This window comes from Pelophylax lessonae, assembly GCF_965119305.1.
Source record: "Pelophylax lessonae genome assembly, chromosome: 6".
In the NCBI taxonomy this organism is placed as follows: domain Eukaryota; kingdom Metazoa; phylum Chordata; class Amphibia; order Anura; family Ranidae; genus Pelophylax; species Pelophylax lessonae.
The window spans coordinates 145,900,700-145,923,272 of NC_138773.1; the positions used below are offsets into that span (position 1 = coordinate 145,900,700).

The 22,573-nt window shown below is 46.4% G+C and overlaps 1 protein-coding gene across 2 annotated transcripts in view; it reads right to left on the reverse strand.

Annotated features, from left to right (window-relative positions):
- CLEC16A (C-type lectin domain containing 16A) overlaps window positions 1-22,573 on the reverse strand; it is a 1,483,716-nt gene that overhangs the window by 829,278 nt on the left and 631,865 nt on the right. For both annotated transcript variants that reach the window (XM_082262146.1, XM_082262145.1), the window contains exon 9: window positions 4,769-4,882. In XM_082262146.1, the coding sequence (XP_082118272.1) occupies window positions 4,769-4,882 (114 nt within the window). The remainder of the gene's footprint in view (window positions 1-4,768; window positions 4,883-22,573) is intronic.

Consider the following 22,573-nt stretch of genomic DNA (forward strand, 5'->3'; position numbering starts at 1 on the left):
CACCTAAGAGAAAAGACCTCCTAATCATTCTCAGCAGCATGGAGAGAAGACAGGAAATTACCTCCCCAGCAGCAGGAAGCAGAGCACAGGAAGTGATCTTGCCTGAATGTAAAAAGGTCACGCTGCTCAGTGCAGTACCAAGGACTACACAAACATGGATGCCCAATGTAATAAGAAGCTCAGGAAAAATGAATGCCCCATTACAAGTCAATGGGGAAAAATCTACATTGCCCACATTTAAGATGGCGGCGCCCACGGCGAGCCATGCGGCCAGGGACCGACACCATGAGGTCTCAAGGATCCACAACAAGAACCAGCAAGCCCAGAAGTACCATACTACCCCCTCAGTGCGCCAGGCGCCCCAGACACATAGCACCCCCGCTGGAACTGGAAAAGGGGGATAAACACACAGATTGGGCAACGGGCAGGCCAGGGGGATCTTTCAGGAGGTAAAAATCCCACTATCCCCAGGAGAGGGCCCACATCCCCCCAAGGTCAGCAGGGGCACACATTTACTCACCATACCATGGACCGGGTGGGCTCCGCTCCGGGCAGACCTCTTCCCATCCAAAGTGGGGGTGCTGCCAGCCGAGGGATACCGCTGCAACTCAAGGCGTTCCAGGTCTTCGCGTCCTGGCGAGGCATCCGCTCACAGGCTAGTCCCCATCCAGAAAAGGGGGACCGTCGTGGCTAGGCCTAGTGCGGGACTATAACCTGCTTACGCTCGTAGACCAGGCTGGGGGGACCATAAGGATCTAGATTATCCAGTGTGAAGCCCCAGTTGGCATTGTTTTTATATCACCAGGAAAAATCACCCTGAACACTAGCTAGCAAGTGTGTAAAGAGAAATACATTAAAATATTCAGAAAAGAATAAAAAAAAACCTAGGTCCTGCTACTTCTGTAGGCAGAAACAAATTGGTTTGCTGAGCTGAGTGTGTGTGTGTCATGCTCATGGGGACAGCCCCGTGGGGGTGAACATTTAATTTTTTCCTGCCTAGACTACTCCTGATGGGAGAAGCATAACCCTTTCAGCTCATGAAGATGAGGTTGCGTCTGTCAATGGACGATAGAGAAACCTAGGCATCCCTGGGGGGGTAAACACATCCCTCCATGGGATTATGCTTTAGCACGCCCCATTGAGCGAGGCTTCAGTAGTAAATTAGCAGGAATTGTTTAAGTGGCTTTGTGTGCAAATACGAATTTTTGTATTTTTTAGTTAAAATAGTGATTAGATAAACATTTGCGCAACTATTGTGGGGCCTAAAAAAAATCTGTAGCAACTTCTTTTATTCTACTGCTTATGAGCTTTTACAAAATATATGGTTTAAGGGGTATTTAACAAACTGAAAGTTGTAAGTGAACAATAAATACCTCTACATTTTTAGAGAAACTTGGTTAGTTACATTTTTGCTTACATTTGATTTTCACCATTTTGCAAATAGGTGCAATTGTAAAGGTTAAGCTTTGATATTTAGTAGGAACTCAGCAGGAATTTTGGAAAATGTGCTGTGTTTGCATCTGCCATTAATGACTTTAGTGATTTCTTTTGTTAAAATATAGTTATGATAAACTTTTGCGCAAATATTGCAGGGCTTTAAAAATCATTAGCACCTTCTTTTTAGTCTACTGGTCAGGTGCTTTCAGAAAATATATTGTTCAGGGGTCTTTTAAAAACCCTGAAAGCAATAGGAGAAAAATAAAAAAGCAATGGCAAAATTGCAAAAATGCTCTGGCCAGCTGAGTTTAAAAGTGGAAAGCAGGGCCTGGCAGCAAAAGAGTTAAATTACGAGTTCACATTTTGTAACAGGTTGCAGCCATATTCAGTATGTAACAGGTTACAAATGTACTAGCCCCTGCACTCCTCTGATCCCCCTTTTTGGCAGGGAGCTGGGGATTTTCTCCCCCTGCTCGCTGACACAATCTAAACAAAACGCGTCCATGCCCTGCCCACACGGCCACATCATTCATGCAGTGTTCTTTGCAGATGTCGGCTTGTAGCTCTCATGAACTACCATGACGCTGTTTAACGCTGTAGTAGTTCTTCCTGCCAGTGTGAAGCAGACAGCTTACACTGACAGTCTGCAGGAGACCTGCATTGCATCAGCGACCTTCTGATCGCTGGCGCAATGCTTTCCAGGCCCCTTAAAAAAAACAAAATGCAAAAGTTTTACGGGACACACACATTGAATGCATGAAGGTAGTGCCTGTACAATCACTTCAAAGTGGAACTTCCCCTTTTGAGTGAAGTTCCGCTATACGTTCATAAAACAGCGGGACAGTTACAACTTACTTCTATTTGGATGCATTACAACACCTAAGATGTCTATTCTTCCCAAGTTCCCAAACCAAATTCCACAAATGCAGTTGTGTAATCTCCTAAAAGCTTTTACCAAATTTATATGGCAATTTAAGCCACACAGAATTGCCAGTTCTGTTCTCCACTCCTTAAAGTGGAAGTAAACCAATTGATTTACTAGTTTAAAAAAAAACAGTTACATTCCCAGCACGTGTTGGGAATGTAACTGTCACTTTGGTTGTGCTCTCAACCAAACACTGTCAAACCATCCAATGGTTGGTGTCATAAATGATCACATGTAGCATCGTGGCAGCTGAAGATTAAACAAAGACCAAGATGGCAGCTTCTGTAGCTAAAATTAATAGAAGGGTACTTCCACTTCAAACAAAAGGTGGACTGAAAGCTCCAGTGTTAATTATTATGCAGCACATTTTTTCCATCTAAATTACTGATCTCACCCCAAAACACTTCAAACTGCTGGAGGGAGATAAAACAAGGTCATGTGTATCATACACACCTCAACTCAATTCTCTGGTATAACAACGATAGTTGTTGCGCTCCTTTGCACCACCGTTTCCTGGTCCCTATGGCCTTTACATTCCAGATATGGAAGAAAATTGTCTCTTGTATGGTGTCTTATAAAAATCCAGACATCCGCGATAGTCTGTCCACACTTCAAATGCTACCTTGGGACCATATTAAAATATTTTACCTCTGGCACCTTATCAATCCAACTACTTGTAAATTTTATTCCTTTGCTGACCTCAGGTCTAAAAATAAATTAGCAGCCCCCCTCCACTTATTTACTGCTTGGACACTACTTTTTAACTACACAACCCTCACTAACATTCAAACGCTCTACGAAATTTGAATTCATATGTACACAAGGGCCTACAAGGGCTGATCTCTTCCTTGTACAAACTTCTACATGTCACATACAGAACATCATCAATACTATGGCAAAATGGGAAAAAGCTCCACAACATACTATTTCTCTGACTTGGTGAGCTTAAATCTGGGCAATAGCAGCTAAATCCTCCCTTTGTGTGATCTACAAAGAAAATATATATAAGCGTGTGATGTTTTGGTAAAGGACACCTGAAGTCTTCCACTCCAAGGATCTGACAATATCTAAAGACTGCTGAGGATGTGGTCAGGATATGGGTACATTATTGCACAATTTTTTTTTGCAAATGTTCCTTTATCCAAGCCTTTTGGCACAGACAATAGAACTGGTGCTGGGTTAACCATCTCCTTACACCCTATACATTGCCTTTTTGGACAACCATTCCTAGGAATATCTAAAAATACCTAAAGATTAAGAACACAAATCCTAACTGCGACCAGACAACTTATTCTCCAACAATGAAGAATAGTTGTTACTCTAACCCAAAACTAACTTCCACAACAACACAGCAGATGACAATTTGAATATCTCATGGCTAAAATGAATGAACAATTGGAACATTTTAATTATATAAGGCAATATTGGGACAGCTCATCCTATGGTCTCTCTTAAGTAACTTTCATCCCTTCAGATGACTCTCCTTCCTTATATATTTTACAATTGGAATAAGTCTCCTAAACTGGTGTGCACCATTCCCTACCATTTTTACTTTTTATCCATTAGTGAGATAGTTTTACTTCTTTCTTTCTTTTTTTCTAATCTCATTTCTGGAAATTCAGACATCTTATGGTGTCTTTAATGGTTTCCCATTGGCTTTTGCTGCATTGGTACTTAAATTGTTTGTAACCCTAAAAAAAAGTGATCTGATGTTCCCTTACAGCAGGTTAAACAGCACAGTGCTTGTGCTGTCTAATCTGCCCCTCTCCAAGCAGTAAAAACCTGGCTGATCCTGACACTTTTTCTGTCCCCCTCTGTGTCCTGACCACAAAAATCCAGGCTGCTGAGCTCTCATCACCGTGGTCCGCCTGCGTGCCTCTGTCATCTGCAGCTCTCCTGTCCTCATCTGCCCCCTCACCTCTCCCCCCCCCCCCCGGCCTGTCAGCTCCATCTCTGTGTCTCGCCCCCCCTTTCCTGCTGCTATCCGTACAGTTTAATAATAGTCACTGGCAGTCTCTGTTTTATCCAGGGATAATGCACTGTATAAGTGTTTTTTTTTTTTTTTTTGTATAAATGATGCCTCTAAATACTTTTTTTGCAGCTACATTCAGGCCAGTCACGTGGATAAAACAGAGGGGCTGCCAGTGAAAGATGTATGAAAGGTAACAACCACTTTAACCCTGATCTCGTAACACGACTGAAGCCATGTGATATGAATCAATGTTTTGTGCTCTGTCCGTGTACATTTGTAATCATCTGATTGGATTCTGTAATCCAGATACTATTTTGAAAAATCTCAATAAAAATGACAAATATTAAAAAAAAAAAAAAAATGAAGAAGTTCTTTACTCGTGTCTTTGTATTTCACTAAGAAAAGTTAAAAGGAAAAATTTGATTTCTACTTACAGAACCCTGCTGAACATTGTGTTCTGGTTTGGAAGAAAACATTGAAAGGTCTCCATTTAGAATAACATCAGCCAAAGAGTTAACCAATGGTGCATAATGGATAGTCAAAAAGACCTATATGAGGAGGAAACACACAAAGGTACAATTTGAAGTATGTTTGATTTTATATACTAAAAAAATACACTTGGCTCAGTTGTAATTACAATTAAAGAAATACCCAAAACTGATCATTGTATTTTTTGGTTGAATGGACAAAGTTCATTTTACTACCACCCTATTTGTAATTTTATAATCAGAATGAATACATTTCAAAGCATGTCACAATATACAAACAACCCTATACCTTTGTTGTCAACACTTTGCTGCAGGCAGGAAAACGTATGCAATAAAGCTGGCAATAGATGGTTGATGAAAAAAAAAAAAAAAAACAGATTTCCCCACCCACACATTTGAGGTGGATGAAGGAATCCTCTCAGCTGACCTATTGCATAGTTACATAGTTACATAGTAGGTGAGGTTGAATAAAGACAATAGTCCATCCAGTTCAACCTGTGTAGGTGTGTGTGGCTGTAATCATCTCACATACCCCTGAATGTTCTGATCCTTGAGATGTACGTCTAAGAGTCTTTTGAAAGCCACCATACTTCCTGCAGAAACCACTTCTTGTGGTATAGAATTCCACAATCTTGTGGCCCTAACAGTAAAGAACCCCCCACGTTGCCTGAGGTTAAAACGCTTCTCCTCTAATCGCATTGTGTGCCCCCGAGTCCTCATGCAATCCCTTCGACTGAACAGCTTTTTTTCTAAGCTGAGATCCCAATTGAGATATTTAAAAATTGCTATCATGTCCCCCCTCAGGCGTCTCTTCTCCAGGGAGAATAAATCAAGCGATTGGAGACGCTCTTCATAATCAAGGTCCTCCAATCCCCTAATTAGTTTAGTTGCCCTTCTCTGTACTCTCTCCAGCTCCAACACATCCCTTCTGAGGACTGGCGACCAGAACTGGACAGAATACTCCAGATGCGGTGGGACCAGAGTTTTATAAAGTGGAAGGATTATAGTCTTATCTCTGGAAAACATCCTTTTCTTTATGCATGCTAATATTCTGCTAGCCTTGGTAGCCGCTGCTTGACATTGCAAGCTGTTGCCTAGTCTATCATCAACCAAGACTCTCAGATCCTTCTCCATTTTGGATTCCCCCAAGGGTTCCCCTCCTAACGTGTATTGTGCTTTTATGTTTCTAGTCCCCAAGTGCAAAACCTTACACTTCTCCACGTTAAACCTCATTTGCCAAGTCGTTGCCCACTCCGTTATTTTGTCCAGGTCATTCTGTAGGATATCTGCTTCTTGCTGTGCAGTTATTGCCCTGCCTAATTTTGTGTCATCAGCAAAAACTGATATTGAACTACTGATCCCGTCCTCAATGCTGTTTATGAATAAATTGAACAAGGTTGGTCCTAGGACTGAGCCTTGGGGGACCCCGCTTACTACCTAAGACCAGTCTGAGTATGCGCTGTTTATTAGCACCTTTTGGATACGCCCTTTTAGCCAGTTCCGTATCCAAGAGCAAACCCTGCTGTCGATACCTGCAGACCTTATTTTATAAATTAAGCGCTTGTGGGGAACTGTATCAAACGCCTTAGCGAAATCTAGGTACACCACATCCACTGGTTTGCCCCTATCCAGCTCACAGCTCACCTCCTCGTAGAATGTTAAGAGATTGGTTTGACAAGAACGCCCATTTGTAAACCCGTGCTGGTTACTACTGATGATGCTGTTGTCCTTAAACTCTACGATATAGTCCCTTATCATCCCCTCCAGAAGTTTACATACTACTGATGTCAGACTGACCGGCCTATAATTTCCCGGTATATGCCTCTGACCCTTTTTGAATATCGTAATCACGTTTGCTTTCCTCCACTCCCCTGGTACATCTCCTGTCCTAATACGGTCCGCAAAGATCAGGAACAGTGGTCTGGATATAACCTTACTGAGTTCCTTGAGTACTCTCGGATGTACGCCATTCGGGCCTGGTCATTTGTTTGTGTTAAGTTTGTCCAGCCTTTCCCTGATTTCACCCTCTGTTAGCCATAGTGGCAAGTCCGGTGTATTGTAAGAAAAATAATATTAGCGCTTGAAACAATATAAAAAAGTCTCTAGAAATAAACTGCAGAAATCCCCTAAAATGACAGTGTGGTAAGTGACTCAATCCTCACAGCATTTAGTGAATAGTCCCACAAGCTTATTACAACAGTACAGATGAACATCAGTCCCTTTGAAACCCAGATCTTCAACAATAACAAGGGTCTAAACGTTCTTGAAAAGACGCCAGTAATTCGTGTAGTCTGGTAGGGTCACCGCTAATCCACCACCAAGTGCAGGGGGACAGTAAGAAATGGCCACTCACCGGATCACAATGCTCACTTACTCTCATAAATGAGCACACCTCGCATGTACACAGCAAATCCACACGCAACCATAGGACAAGCAGATAGCAGCAAGGGATGGTTCCAGATCCAGTTCAGTAGCCCTCTTCCTCAATTCCTCCCATATATGTGGAAAATAAAGAATATCTCCACTAGTGCAATACGTCTGATAAGGTTTTATTAAAGAAAAACAACATACATTGCATTCACTTGTGATAAAATGGTCATAAGCCTATCTCATGTAAGCGGCAGGTTCGGGGCCTCCACTCCTACTCTGGTGTGGCTCCACGCCAGATCGGGTAGTCCCGGAAGTCCTTCGCTGCCGTGATCCACGATTGGGTGTGTCGTCTGGCCACGCCCTGACACGTTTAGTCACTTCCTGACTTCAACTGGGGGCGCGGCCAGAACAGCGCACACAAACTATTTATGCTCCATACCAAGGCATCGCAAACCAATAGCAAAGCACGCAGGTCAACCGGAAGGACTTTTAGCCTCATCAAACCGGAAGATAAACACAACCTGGAGAGTTCCTACCGGAAACTGCTAATCCACCGCCTCTGCAGACACCAAACAAAGGGGAACTAATCCCATTGGTCTCACCACCCTGGAAGAACTGGAACAGTGGTCTAGATATAGTATTACTAAGTTCTTTGAGTACTCTCAGATGTACGCCATCCGGGCCTGTTGATTTATTTGTGTTAATTTTATCCAGCCTTTCCCTGATTTCACCCTCTGTTAGCCTTGGCAGCAAGTCCTGTGTATTACTACTAACCATACAGTCATGGTCAGTGTACCCCTCAGTTTCCTGTGTAAATACTGACGAGAAAAAAATGGATTTTTGTAAGAACTTACCGTAAAATCCTTTTCTCTTAAGCTCATTGACAGACGTAGTCTTCTTGATTCTCAAGAGCTGGGTTATGTTGTCTCCGCAGGAGTAGGACTAGGCAGAATGACAAAACGTTCTGGCTCCACCCTAGGGGGCAGTCCCTGAGGGTATATCCTCCCTCTCTCTGCTACAGGGAATCAGTTCTGTTTAAAGCAGTACAGAGAAATTAACCCAACCCAACTCAATGATAGAGGGGCGGGTACTACGTCTGTCAATGAGCTTAAGAGAAAAGGATTTTACGGTAAGTTCTTACAAAAATCCATTTTTCTCTATCGCTCATTGACAGACGTAGTCTTCTTGATTCTCAAGAGCTGGGACATCCAGAAGCAGTGCCACAAATGAGGGGTGGGATTGACAAAATCAAATCCAATCTAGTAGGCCCAACCGGTGCCAAACTAGAAGTTTTAAAGGCTCATTATAAACAAAGAATGAGACTAAAAGAAAAAAAAAATTTTCCAACGGAAAAAAACCCTCGAGGTAGACCACTGGTCTCCTCAAATTGCGGCCTGCAAAACCTTGCGGCCAAATGAGGCATCAGACGATGCCATTACATCAACTTTATAATGTTTAGAGAAGGTATGCACCGACGACCAGGTAGCCGCCTTGCACACCTGGACCACTGACGCCTGATGGCGAAAGGCCCATGACGCACTAAGTGCCCGAGTGGAGTGCGCCTTAACAGGGAACGGGGGCTCCCGACCCTTAATAGAATAAGCCTGTACTACCGTCTGTCTGATCCATCTGGAAATGGTCGCGGCAGATGCAGGCAACCCCTTTTTGGGTCCATCTGGGATCACAAAAAGTGAATCCGTCTTGCGAAACGAGTCTGTCGTTTTCAAGTATACCCTGATCGCCCGGACCACATCCAAGGAGTGCAAAGCAAATTCCCGAGGATGACTGGGCTTAGGACACAGGGAAGGTAATACAATTTCTTCATTCAGATGAAATTCTGAAACTACTTTTGGTAGGAAGGATGGATTCGGACGAAGAACCACCTTATCTCTATGAACCACCAGATATGGTGAACGACAAGATAATGCGGCCAGTTCTGACACCCTGCGTGCAGAAGTAATAGCCACCAAGAAGGCCACCTTCTGGGACAACGTGGGTAGAGGAATCTCCCTAATATCTTCAAAGGAAGGTTTCTGAAGAACCGACAACACTAGATTAAGATCCCAGGGGGGTAACGGCGCGTGCACTGGCGGAGCCAGATGTCGCACCCCCTGGATGAAATTCCGCACCAAGGAATGAGTAGCCAAAGGCTTCTGAAAGAAGATGGCTAATGCTGAGACCTGACCCTTGATAGTACTCAAGGCCAGTTTCTGCTCAACCCCTTGTTGCAGAAAAGCCAATATTCGACTAATCGAATAAGACCGAGGACGGAACCCTAAAGGTTCACACCATGCAATGTAGGACTTCCATGTGCGATGATAAATCTTTCTGGAAGTCGCTTTCCTTGCTTCAACTAGAGTAGGAATAACTGAAGCTGACAAACCTTTGTCCTTCAGCACCTGGGTCTCAATAGCCAGGCCGTTAAAGCCAGCGATCGTAAAGCAGGATGGAAGATCGGTCCCTGAGACAGTAGATCCTCCCTGAGAGGAAGTCTCCATGGGACGTCCGCCACCAGTCTGACCATGTCGGCGTACCAAGCTCGACGAGGCCAGTCCGGAGCTACCAGGATTACTGGGATTCCTTCCTCCTCTACCCTGCGAAGAAGTCTTGGCAGTAACGCGAGAGGAGGGAAGGCATATATTAGCTGGTATTGCCCCCATGGGGCGATCAGTGCGTCTGCGGTTTCTGCTAGAGGATCGCGGGAGCGAGCCACGAATCTCTGAACTTTCCTGTTGAATCGTGATGCCAACAGATCCACATCCGGGGTGCCCCACCGTAGGCACAACTGGTGGAAAACGTCTGGATGGAGGGACCATTCCCCCTGATCCAGGGTCTGACGGCTGAGATAATCTGCCTGCCAATTCTCCACCCCCGGAATGAACACCGCAGAGATTGCTGGAACAAATCGTTCCGCCCAGCGAAGAATGCAAGCCACTTCTTTGGCCGCTCGGACACTCTTGGTGCCCCCCTGATGATTGACATAAGCCACGGCCGTGGCATTGTCCGACTGGATCCGAACCGGGCTGCCCTGGAGCTGCTCGGTCCAGTGAATCAGACAAAGTCTGATCGCTCTCAGTTCCAATACATTTATCGGTAATCTGGATTCTTCCGGGGACCAAAGTCCCTGGACAGATAACTGACCAAGAATTCCTCCCCATCCGGATAGACTGGCATCCGTGGTCACTATCGTCCAATATATTGGCAGAAATGACTTTCCCTGGCTGAGCATTGGAGACCGAAGCCACCAAACCAGAGACTCTCTGGTCTGTTTGCTCAATCGTATCTGATTGTCCAGGGATTCCGGATTCCGATTCCATCTGAGAAGAATCTCTTGCTGAAGAATTCGGGTATGGGACTGGGCAAATGGGACTGCTTCGAATGAAGCCACCATCAACCCCAGAACCCTCATGCACGTCCGAAGGGAAGACCAGCTGTTGGACAGTAACAACTGGACTGCTGATTGAATCTTTCGAAGTTTCCCTACCGGAAGGAAAACTCTCGTCCTGACTGTGTCTAGAATTAGACCCAGATATTCGAGCCTCTGGGTGGGAACCAGAAATGACTTTTGCTGGTTCACCAGCCACCCGAATTCCTGTAAAGAAATCATAGTAATTTCTATGTTTTGTAGCAAGGTCTGAGGAGATTCTGCATGAAGCAGAAGATCGTCTAGGTAACCTAGAATCGATATACCTCTTTGGCGCAGAAGTGCCAACATTGGGGCCAACACCTTTGTGAAGACCCGCGGAGCCGTGGCGAGACCGAAAGGTAACGCCACAAACTGATAGTGGTTCTCCTCTACGGAAAAGCGTAGAAAACGCTGATGTCCTGCGAAAATGGGAATGTGAAGATAGGCGTCCTTGATGTCTATGGACGCTAGGACATCCCCTGGATGCAGGAAGGCTGCTACCGTGCGAATGGACTCCATTCTGAATCTTCTTATGTTGACGAAAGAATTGAGTGCTCTTAAGTCCAGAATTGGACGCACTTTGCCCTCTTTCCTGGGTATTGTAAACAGGTTTGAATAAAACCCTTGAAACCGTTCTGTCCAAGGAACGTGGACTACCACTCCTTGTTGTAGTAAATCTGTGACTGCTCTCCGCAGATCTTCTAAACGATCTGCGGATAGACGGATATTGGAAGGGAAGAATCGCGCCGGTGGGAGAGATCGAAACTCGATCTTGTACCCTGACCTTATGACTTCGCAAACCCATTTGTCCGGGATTCTGGAAAGCCATGGATCCGGGAACCGGCGAAGACGTCCCCCCACCCCAGTTATGGGTGGGGGCGCACCTTCAGGCTTTGGATGGTTTATCTTCGGGTCTGGAGGGGGCGGGCTTTTGCTTGCCCGACCACCGACCCCTGACGCCTCCTGCAGGAGCTTTGGAGGACTTAGTTTTTTCACCCGCTGGACGAAAAAACCTCTTGTGAGCAGAAAAAGAAGGCCCTCGTCTTTGACGAGTTCCTTTACCTTTAAAATTTTGCGGTAAAAAGGTGCTTTTTCCACCGGTGAGATCCTTAATGATCTCATCTAAGTTGGCTCCAAATAGACGCTCTCCTGAAAAGGGGATATTAGCCAATGCTTTTTTGGAACCTTGGTCGGCTATCCAACCTTTTAGCCACAGTGTACGCCTGAGAACCACTGCTGAGACTGATGCTCGCGCCATTAATGGAGTGGCGTCTAACGCCGCATCACATACAAACTGTAACCCCTGTATCATTTGTTCCAACAAATCTGATACCGCCTGAGGGACTTCTTCTAAGTCCCGGCGTAACCACTTGGTCCATTCAGTTACAGCCTGCGAAACCAGACCAATAGCAATTATTGGCCTGAAAGCTGATCCAATCAAGGAAAACATGGTGCGAGACATAGCTTCTATCTTGCGATCCACTGGATCTTTAAAAGACGGAGCGTCTTCTAAAGGAATAACCGTGGCTTTATTCAATCTAGCAATAGGTGAATCCACCACAGGTGGTTCTGTCCATTTCTTAATAAGGGTTTCCTCAAACGGATAACGCCTGTCAATGCGTTTGGAAATATTAAAAGTGCGTTTTGGCAGACGCCATTCTTCATCGATTGGATTGCCAAAACATTTGGGCAATGGAAAAACCTTTGCCACTTTGATGTGCTTTTTAGTCCCAAAAGGGATCTCAGTTTCAGCTATTTCTGATGGAATACCCTGTAACCTTAAAGTCTCTTGAACAGATACAATGAGTGCGTTTACCAACGCTTCCTCTCGGGCTATGGAAGATGCCGAAACATCCTCCTCACTGTCTGAAGAGACAGGACCTGAGACACCAATACCAGATGAAGTACCTGCAACTGCAGAAATAGGCTCAGAGTCTGAATCCGAGGTTTCAGATAATAAGGGGTTAGGCGGGGGTCGCTTTCTTGCGCCCTGTCCCTGACAAGCCACTTCCACCCGGGACACAAAAGTTTCCATAATAGCTGACAAAGATTCAATTGTCAATGGGGTGCTGGAGGATCCCGCAGACCCCTCGAGGGGATCCGGAGGAGATACATGAGTGACAGGGTCCATGTTAATACAGGACACTTTGCCAGCAATAAACAAAAAAACTTTTTTTTTTTTTTTTTTGTGTGTCTCCCCCTAGCGCAATAGCGCCCCTCAGAGTACCTGCTTCTCGATCCCAGAGAGAGAGAGAGAGGGACCCCCAAGGCTCACCAACCGATGCAGTGCAGTTTCCAACAAACTGTAGCCAGCGTCTGTCTTACACAGACTGGAAGGAGCTGTTTGCTTTTTCCCGGGCAGAAGGCGTGGCTCCGCCCCCTGTGTACGCCTTCCGGCGTTCCCAGCCCTCCACGAGGAAGCTGGGCTCACAAAACATGGCCGCCCCCATAGAAGAGACATAAGACTCCAAAAACATGGCGGCCGACGTGACCTGAGGACATATATGTATTCGGTCTACGGCAAAATGGCGGCGGACCGCCGATATCGTCTTCCCAGCACATCCACCTGCACTCTGGTTCTCCTCTACCTGAGAGGTGACATATGGATCTACAGAGATACACTGCACATAAGGTAGGATTATACCTCCTATGTCTGCTGTAATGTTACAGTCTGCTGGGTAGAGTGTTAGCTCTTGAACCAAGTCCACTTCCCACAAACACATGCTGTATTACAAGGGGGACTTGTAAGTGTCAGATATATACTGACCATATATGGAGGGGCCCATAATATATACTGCCTCATAAATGAGGAAAAAAAGGGAACGTTTTACTCACCATACCGAACCGACAGGCACCCTCTCTTCATAATACCCTCTCCACCGGGGTGGGGGTTTGTGGACGCCTCGACTCTCTGGTCCTGGCGTCCAAGCGAGCTTTAACTCGCAAAGTCAGTCCCTTTACTGGGACTCCGTCGCGGCCGACTCAGCGCACTGGTCTGCACGCGCCTTTTAGGCAGAAACCGGGGTGACCACTGGATCTCACATCCAGCCCGTCGCCCGGCCCCGCATACTTACTTGAATATGTCGCGGCCGACCAAGCGCAATGCCTGGTCTGCACGCGCTCGTAGGCCGGCTGGGGTGACCACAAGTGTCGCCCAGTCCGGCATTTTTGCTTGAAGATCTCACAGGAAAAAAACACTGGAGAAAACTACCTAAAAAATGTCTTTTTCTTAAAGAAAAAAAGTCTTGCCAGGACCAAAAGATCCCAGCAAGGAGCTTAGGTCCTTACTCCTGACTAGACAGAAAAAAACTGATTCCCTGTAGCAGAGAGAGGGAGGATATACCCTCAGGGACTGCCCCCTAGGGTGGAGCCAGAACGTTTTGTCATTCTGCCTAGTCCTACTCCTGCGGAGACAACATAACCCAGCTCTTGAGAATCAAGAAGACTACGTCTGTCAATGAGCGATAGAGAAAAGCATTCAGCACGGTTGCTTTTTTAGTGTCCTCCGTAACCAACCTCCCATCATCGTTAATTATGTACCTCCCATCATCGTTAATTATGTGTGCAATATGCTCTGCCCTAGTTTTTTTGCTGTTGATATACTTAAAGAATTTCTTTGGGTTTTTTTACTATCCTCCGCTATTTGTCTCTCAAAGTCTATTTTAGCCATCTTGATTTCGTGTTTACACTTCTTATTTGCCTCCTTGTATTGGTCGAAAGCCAATACTGTGCCCTCTGATTTATATTTCTTGAAGGCCAATTTTTTTTCCCCTAATAAGTTTTTTAACGCTACGGTTTAGCCAGCCAGGTTTGGCTTTGTTTCTTCTAAATTTATTTCCCATAGGAATGCACTGCAATATGCCTTTGCTTAATATGTTCCTAAAGCATTCCCATTTTTCCTCTGTGGTCAGGGATCCCAGGGTTTGGTCCCAGTTTACCCTTCCCATCAATGAGTACAATTTTGGAAAGTCTGCCCTTCTTAAGTTAAGGGTTCTTATGTTCCCCACTTGCCTTGCTATATTGTTATTTACGCTAAATGTGATCATCCTGTGATCGCTAGAGCCCAGGTTGTCCTGGACTCCTACCTCCGAGATTAGGTCTGGGTCATTAGTGATCAATAGATCCAGGATTGAGTTTTCTCTAGTAGGAGAATCCACCAGCTGTGACATGTAATTATCCAGTAAGGTTTCCGTGAATAGACGGCCCTTATGTGAGTGTGTAGTCCCCTCTCCCCAGTCAATGTCGGGATAATTGAAGTCCCCCAATATGATGACTGATCCTAGCTTTGCCGCTTTACCCAAAAGTGCTAAAAATTCCAGCCCTACCTCCTCCCCTTGTTTAGGTGGCCTATAGCAAACCCCCACAATTACTTTTCCCTTTTCTCCTTCCCTATGGAGTTCTACCCATACGGATTCTAACTCCATACTCATCCCTTCCGTAATGTCACTCCTTTCAATCACCTTTACATTGTTCTTGACGTAGAGACATACCCCTCCCCCTCTTTTTCCTACCCTGTCCTTCTGGTACACCGAATACCCTTGGATATTGGCCAGCCAGTCATGTGAGGGGTCGAACCAAGTCTCCGCTATTCCCACAAGGTCTATGTCCTCCTCATGTACTAACATTTCCAACTCATCCATTTTATTAGCTAGGCTCCTGGCATTAGCATATACCCCTTTTAGTTTTACGGAAGTTAAACGTGATTGGCGGTTATGTTTATTCCTGTTTAGTCTGAGGTTCTCCCGCACAGACCTGCCAATTGACGTTGTGGACCTACTGTCGCTGCTGACCCTACAGCTGCCTTCAGTCCTTTGATCCCTCCTAACTGCCTCTACTTCTGAGCCCTCCCCCCCGTCTCCTAGTTTAAAAGCCCCTCCAACTTGGTGGCCATCTTTCTCCCCAAAAGAGCTGTACCGTCCCCATTAAGGTGCAGCCCATCCTTACTAAAGAGCCGGTAGCCGACTGAGAAGTCAGCCCAGTTCTCCAGGAACCCAAACCCCTCCTTCCTACACCAGTTCCTCAGCCACTTGTTAAGTTCCCTAATCTCCTTCTGCCTCTCCTGTGTGGCTCGAGGTACAGGCAGTATTTCAGAGAAAACCACCTTGGAGGTCCTTTCCTCAATCTATTACCCAAGTCCCTGAAATCGTTCTTTAGGATCCTCCACCTACCTTTAACTTTGTCATTAGTGCCCACATGCACCATGACCGCTGGGTCATCCCCAGCCCCACACAATAATCTGTCTGCCAGATCTGCGATGTGCCGAACGCAGGCGCCTGGTAAACAACAAACTGTTCGGTTCACGAGATCTTTTTTACAGATTGCCCTCTCTGTCCTCTTGATAATTGAGTCCCCAACTACCACAACCTTTCTAACCTTTCCTGAGTTACGCCCCCCCCCCTTCTTCCTGGAGCCGTCCCTCCCCTGGCAGCTGGGGGAGGGCGCATGCTCCAGCACTGCCACCCCTGAGCTGATATCCCCCTCAACCTGCAACTCGGCAAATATGTTAGGGTGTACCAACTCAGGACTGGCCTCCCTGACACTCCTCCCACTAACATTCCTAACAGTCACCCAACTGCGTACCTCTGTTGCTTGCGTCTCCTCTATTCCTCCCTCCTCTATGCTGGCCCCTGCCAGCGCCTGATGGGTAATGTCCAAGCTCCTTTCCAGGTTGTAGATGCCACGCAGTCTTACCACTGTGTTCTCTAAATCCACGATGTGGGCTTCCAGAGCAACAAGTCACTCACATCTTGCACAGCAGTATTCGTCCTCGATTGGTTCATCAAGAAACTCATACATGGCGCAATAAGTGCACTGAGTGGCATCCCCAATCCTGTCGGACATTATTACCCACTACTCTATGGGGATAATGTTAACGACCTGCTCTTCCTTACCTACACTACCACTAACTACCCTGGTACAAAACCTGGGGTACTCACCAGTCGCTAATATACTAACCAGTCACTAAGATACTCACCAGTCGCAAAGATACCAACAGACGCAAAGATACTCACCAGTCGCAAGATACTCACCAGTCACAAGATACTCACCAGTCGCAAGATACTCACCAGTCGCAAGATACTCACCAGTCGCAAGATACTCACCAGTCGCAAGATACTCACCAGTCGCAAGATACTCACCAGTCGCAAGATACTCACCAGTCGCAAGATACTCACCAGTCGCAGCTACTCACCAGTCGCAGATATTCACCAGTCGCAGATACTCACCAGTCGCAGATACTCACCAGTCGCAGATATTCACCAGATACTCACCAGTCGCAAAGATACTCACCAGTCGCAAGATGCTCACCAGTCCCAAGGATACTCACCCGTCCAAAGATCTTCACCAGTCGGTCGGTCACAGAACACTGTCAGTCAGTCGCAGAGCACAGTCAGACAGTCACAGAGCAGTCAGACAGTTGCAGAGCAGTCAGTCACAGCACAGTCAGTTGTCAGTTAGTCGCAGCGCAGTCAGTCCGTCGCAGAGCAGTCAGTCAGTCGCGGCACAGTCAGTCAGTCACAGAGCAGTCAGCCCGTCACAGAGCGGTCAGTCGGTCGCAGAGCAGTCAGTCGGTCGCAGAGCAGTCAGTCGGTCGCAGAGCAGTCAGTCGGTCGCAGAGCAGTCAGTCGGTCGCAGAGTAGTTTTAAGCAGATAGCAGCCCCTTAGCAACCTGTATTGCTAGTAGTGATGTGCTTTTAGTCCCCCCACCCCCTACCAGCTGATCAGTTGTTCAGTTGTTACCTTACGTCCCCGGTCAGGTCCTGTCAGGTCCTTGTCCTTGCTGTCGCCACTGCTCTGTCACCCTGCCGCAGAGCTCTCAGTCACCCCCGCCGCCGCTGCTCCGTCCCCGCTCTCCCTGTCGGTCGTCACAGGTCGGTCACCCTTCCGAGGCTCCTTCCCGCCGACATCCTGCTCACCATGTCCCGCAAAAGGAAGATTGATCATCGGCCGAAGAAGTTGACGGCCTTCTTTACTCAGCCCCCGCCACGCGATACTACCCAGCAAGATGGCGCCGGCGCTTCTGCGGCCTTCCTCTCCCCGCAACATCCAGATGGCATTGGGGACTCCACGGAGGTAATACCGCCCTTGGCCTCCACATCATTTCCCTCCAGACCAGGCGATTATTTCCCTGCCACTTCCAGCCCTGCAAAGGCCCCCATGAGGCTGGAGATGCAGCCCTCATGTCTTCCATACAGCAGCCAGGACTCTAGCCCTCTCTCTACCCCCTCCCTACAGGCATCTTTTGCTGACTTCCCCACCACAGGCCAGCCCGTCCTGGACACCACACTAAAAGGACATGCTCTTATCCTTTCAATCTTCCCTGTTTCAGAACTTGACCTCTTTATTTGGTAAAGTTGCATCTGATGTACAAGGGATGGATCGCAGACTCTACTCTGTGGAGACACAGATGGCTGAATGTACTGACACCATTAATGACATTATAGACACTTGTGATGAAACTAGAGATGAACAGCACTGGATTAAAGCTACACTGGCTGACTTAGAAGACCGCTCTAGACGAAACGTCAAACTGCGTAGCATTCCTGAGTCTGTTACCCAGAGTAAACCACCCGGCTAAGAGGAAATCATTGTGGTCAAGCGCCACCGCTCACCACAGTGACTCACTTCTCTCAATCACTGTTACAGTACTGCCGTCATAGAAGTTTCCCCCACATTTTCCACTCCTGTTACACTGCCAAAAAAAGGGGGTGTGATGATAGCTGTCAGAGACTCTGTGTCCTTCCAACAACACCACTTAACCATGGATGTAGATGGCCGATATCTTATCCTTGTTTGTTCCATAAACAACGTGCAATACACAATACTTAATCTATACGCACCCAACCAAAGACCGATTCCTTTCCTCTCCAAGGCTCTCAAAGTCCCCACCAAGGTCCAAAAAGGACATCTAATCATATGTGGAGATTTCAATACGGTTCCTGACGTCTCTTGACTCCACTGCTCCTTCCAAACGCCACGGATCCCAGCTGAAAACATTGCTCTATTCCCACGACCTCCACGATGTGTGGCGGTGTCATAATGCCGAAGAACGTGACTACACATACTTTTCCCCATGCCATAACACCTACTCCAGGATTGATCTCTTCCTACTGGATAAATGGTTACTACAACACATTGTAGCCTCTGAGATCCACACGATAGCCTGGTCGGACCATGCCCCACTGACACTCACCCTGTCAGACAAATTGCCCCAACAGTCCCATTTCGTTTGGTGTACTAACAATTCCTTACCCCAGCAACCCCATGTGACCAGCTATATCTCCGACCAACTCAAACAATTCTTTGCCCATAATCAGGGTTCAGTATCCGCCCCGGCTGTGGTGTGGAACGCTCACAAGGCGTTTGTTAGAGGGCTGCTAATCCAGATGGGCTCTAAGGAAAAGAAGAAGAGATACACCTGAGTGGACTCTCTTCTTTCTTCTATAGCTGACTTGGACATGAAGAATAAATCTAAACCTGATCCCGCCAGCAAATTGAAACTCACTGCTATGAGACAGTAATTGCGGTCTTTATTGCTGGTGGACTTTGAACGGTTCCACCGCAGGTGTAAAGCTGTTTCCTACTCCACCTCCAATAAAGCGGGGAAGAGCATGGCACAAAGAATAAAGGGGCAACGGGTAAAGACCAGAATTGAATACATTCATAATCCAACGTCTTTGAAAAAGGAATATAACCCACAAGACATAGCCAACGCGTTTAGCTCATACTACGAGACCCTATATAACATCAAACACGACCCAGAACCAACCCTCTAAAGAGGAAATTGATACGTTTCTGGATGCAATCTCACTTCCTACCCTTTCCACGGAACAATTAGCACTTCTGAATGCCCCTTTCACCGCACAAGACATTGCTGCAGTTATCTCAGCCCTGCCATCGAACAAATCGCCTGGACCTGGTGGCCTGTCAGGCGAGTACTTCAAGTGCTTCCAATCCATTCTTTCCCCCCATTTGCTTCCTGTCTTTCTCCAGGCTGCCTCCTCCTCTAAATTCCCGCCTGAAATGCTCCAAGCCTTGGTCATCACCCTTCCGAAACCAGGGAAGGCCCCCACTTTCCCACAAAACTTTAGACCAATCTCCCTACTAAATATAGACACCAAAATATATGCTAAATTGATTGCCAACAGGATCCAGGCAGTTCTCCCCTCCATTGTCCACCTAGATCAGTCTGGATTTACACCATTCCGCCAGGCTTTGGATGCTACCAGACGGCTGATCGACATCATCCATCATGCTGAGGTCTCTCAAACACCTTCTCTGCTTCTCTCTTTGGATGCAGAGAAGGTGTTCGACAGGATCCACTGGGACCATCTCAAAGCTGTCCTGCTTAAATTTGGGTTCCAAGGGAATATCCTAGCGGCGGTTCTTGCACTTTACTCAACTCCCTCGGCTAGAGTTTATACCTCCAGCATGCTGTCCTGACCCTTTGACATCACTAATGGCACACGCCAAGGCTGCCCCTTGTCCCCCCCTGATATTTAATCTTCTAATGGAACCCTTAAAGCCCATATAAGCTCTAACCCCCTTATTTCGGGTTTTCAATTTGGACTGGTGGCTCACAAGATAAGCCTATTTGCAGACAAAGTAATAGTGATGCTCACTAACCCCATGACATCCCTACCTGAAACATATTGAATCCTGAAGTGGTTTAGCGATGTATCGTACTATAAAGTTAACATGACCAAATCCACCGTCCTTGATCTACATCTTGACCTGACGACTAAATCCATCCTCCAACAACTATTCCCATTCTCTTGGGCAGACCATTCCATTCCGTACCTAGCAGTGGCGTAACTAGAACCTTCAGGGCCCCGATGCATGAAACCATAAAGGGCCCCCCGGACGGGGCCCTTCCCTCCCAGCCTGGTGGTGTGCCCCCTTTCAATGCAGACTGACCACAGCGTGCTGTAATGTTCTGGTACCTTTGGGTACCCTAATTACTCTTTCATAAGTGTATGCGCCCCACCATTCTCTTTTGGTAAGGTGCGCATACACCTTTAAGACTGATGCTGTCATCACTGAGCGCTGGACTGGATGGCTATTTAGATCGCCGGCTCTCACTCACATGTGTTCGTTCAAACTGCTTTGTGCCTTGATGCTAACCTGTCTTGAAGCTCTCATGCTTGCAAGCATACCTCGCTGTCGGAACCACGCTGCGCTGATCCCTGTATCCCGCTACCGGATCATCCGCTCTTGCCGAACCTCTCCTCTGCTACATTGCTATTAGTGATAAGTACCCCACAGGGGAAACCTCTATAACCTTTATACTAAAGCTTACACTATCTAGCTCTGCATACTAAGGACTATTACTACATCTGCATTATCTAAGATTGCTAGCTCTTGAGCCTACTACCACCTGTTCTTGCACTGGGTTGATCTCTCTTGTATGTCCACCTGCTACTCTGTCATCTGCTACCATACATGATTGCTAAACCTATCTGCATCCCATCTGCTACTATCTTACTTTCAAGAACATTTCCTTTCAAGTGTCTGTCATCTACCATCTCTACCCAACCTGTCTCTTCAGCCTATCATCACTGTGTTACTATATACATAAGTCACTCTAGGAAACATCTTATTGAGTGTGTGTATTTACTTGCTGAATTGAGATCATCCACACATGATGAGTCATTGAGAGTTGGGATTGGTGTCTCAGCGTTTCTCTACATGACTACTGAAGTGGAATATTTCTGCAGCTGAAAATCCACATCATACGTAAAACGCAGGAGCGTTACAGATTGAACGAACCACAAATGGATTCAGCAGAAATAACCACTCAGATGACACAATTAAAACAGCAAGTAACTGCGTTAATACAGGCACTTGCTGAATTAAAAGAAGACAATCAGGCTCTGTCGCAGCAGGTAATTAGACTGACACAACTTACCACTGCTCAGTCCCCTGAACCCAAAATAAATCCTCCTTTGGTATTTACAGGCGATCGCAAAAAATTTTGCGAATTTAAAAACGCATGTGAGTTACTTTTCTTGCTAAAACCCCGTACCTACCTTACTGATCACATTAAGGTTTGTACTATTATTTCTTACCTAACAGGCGATCCTCGGGCCTGGGCAGACTCTCTTTTTGAGAAAAACGACCAGCTTCTCAACTCCTATGCCTTGTTTCTAGCAGAACTCACTAGCCTATATGATGATCCCAATAGGCAGAGTACTGCCGATCTTCAATTAAGATCCTTGAAACAAGGTAGGAGACCTGTAGAAGACTTTGTCGCAGAATTCAAGAGATGGACCCTTGATTCAGAATGGAATGATGCATCTCTGAAAACCCAATTTAGGCTTGGCCTATCAGAGGCCGTTAAAGACGAGCTCGCCCGAGCGGATCTGCCAAAAACCCTGGATGCATTGATACAACTCAGTATCACCATAGATAGAAGACTACGAGAAAGAAAGGCTGAGAAAATGGGAATGCCATTATCCAGTTCTTCTCGGATTTCGGCCGTTGACCCCGTTCCTATGGAGGTAGGAACCATACGCCCACCTCTATCAACTATGGAAAGAGCCAAAAGACGATCTGGTAATCTCTGCTTGTACTGTGCATCCCCGGATCACAAGATAAACGTCTGTCCCCTAGTCTACAAAAAGAAGGGTGAGTGTTCACATGTCCTCCTAGGGGGATTGACAACTTCAATCACTAACCCTTACCTTTCTGTTTGCTTAACATTACAGTGGGACCAGAACAGGATTACTACTAAGGCCATGATTGACACAGGATCTTGTGGAAATTATATTGACATACGTTTTGCTGCTTTAAATAAAGTTCCTATTATTTCTAAACTTAAACCTGTCTCAGTAAGTCTTATTAACGGTGTTCCTTTATCCTCTGGTCCGATCACTGATCAGACACAGGCACTCCTAGTCACTAACGGGTCTCATATGGAGACCACTACCTTTGATCTAATACCTTCACCCCACTTTCCCATTGTGTTGGGACTTCCC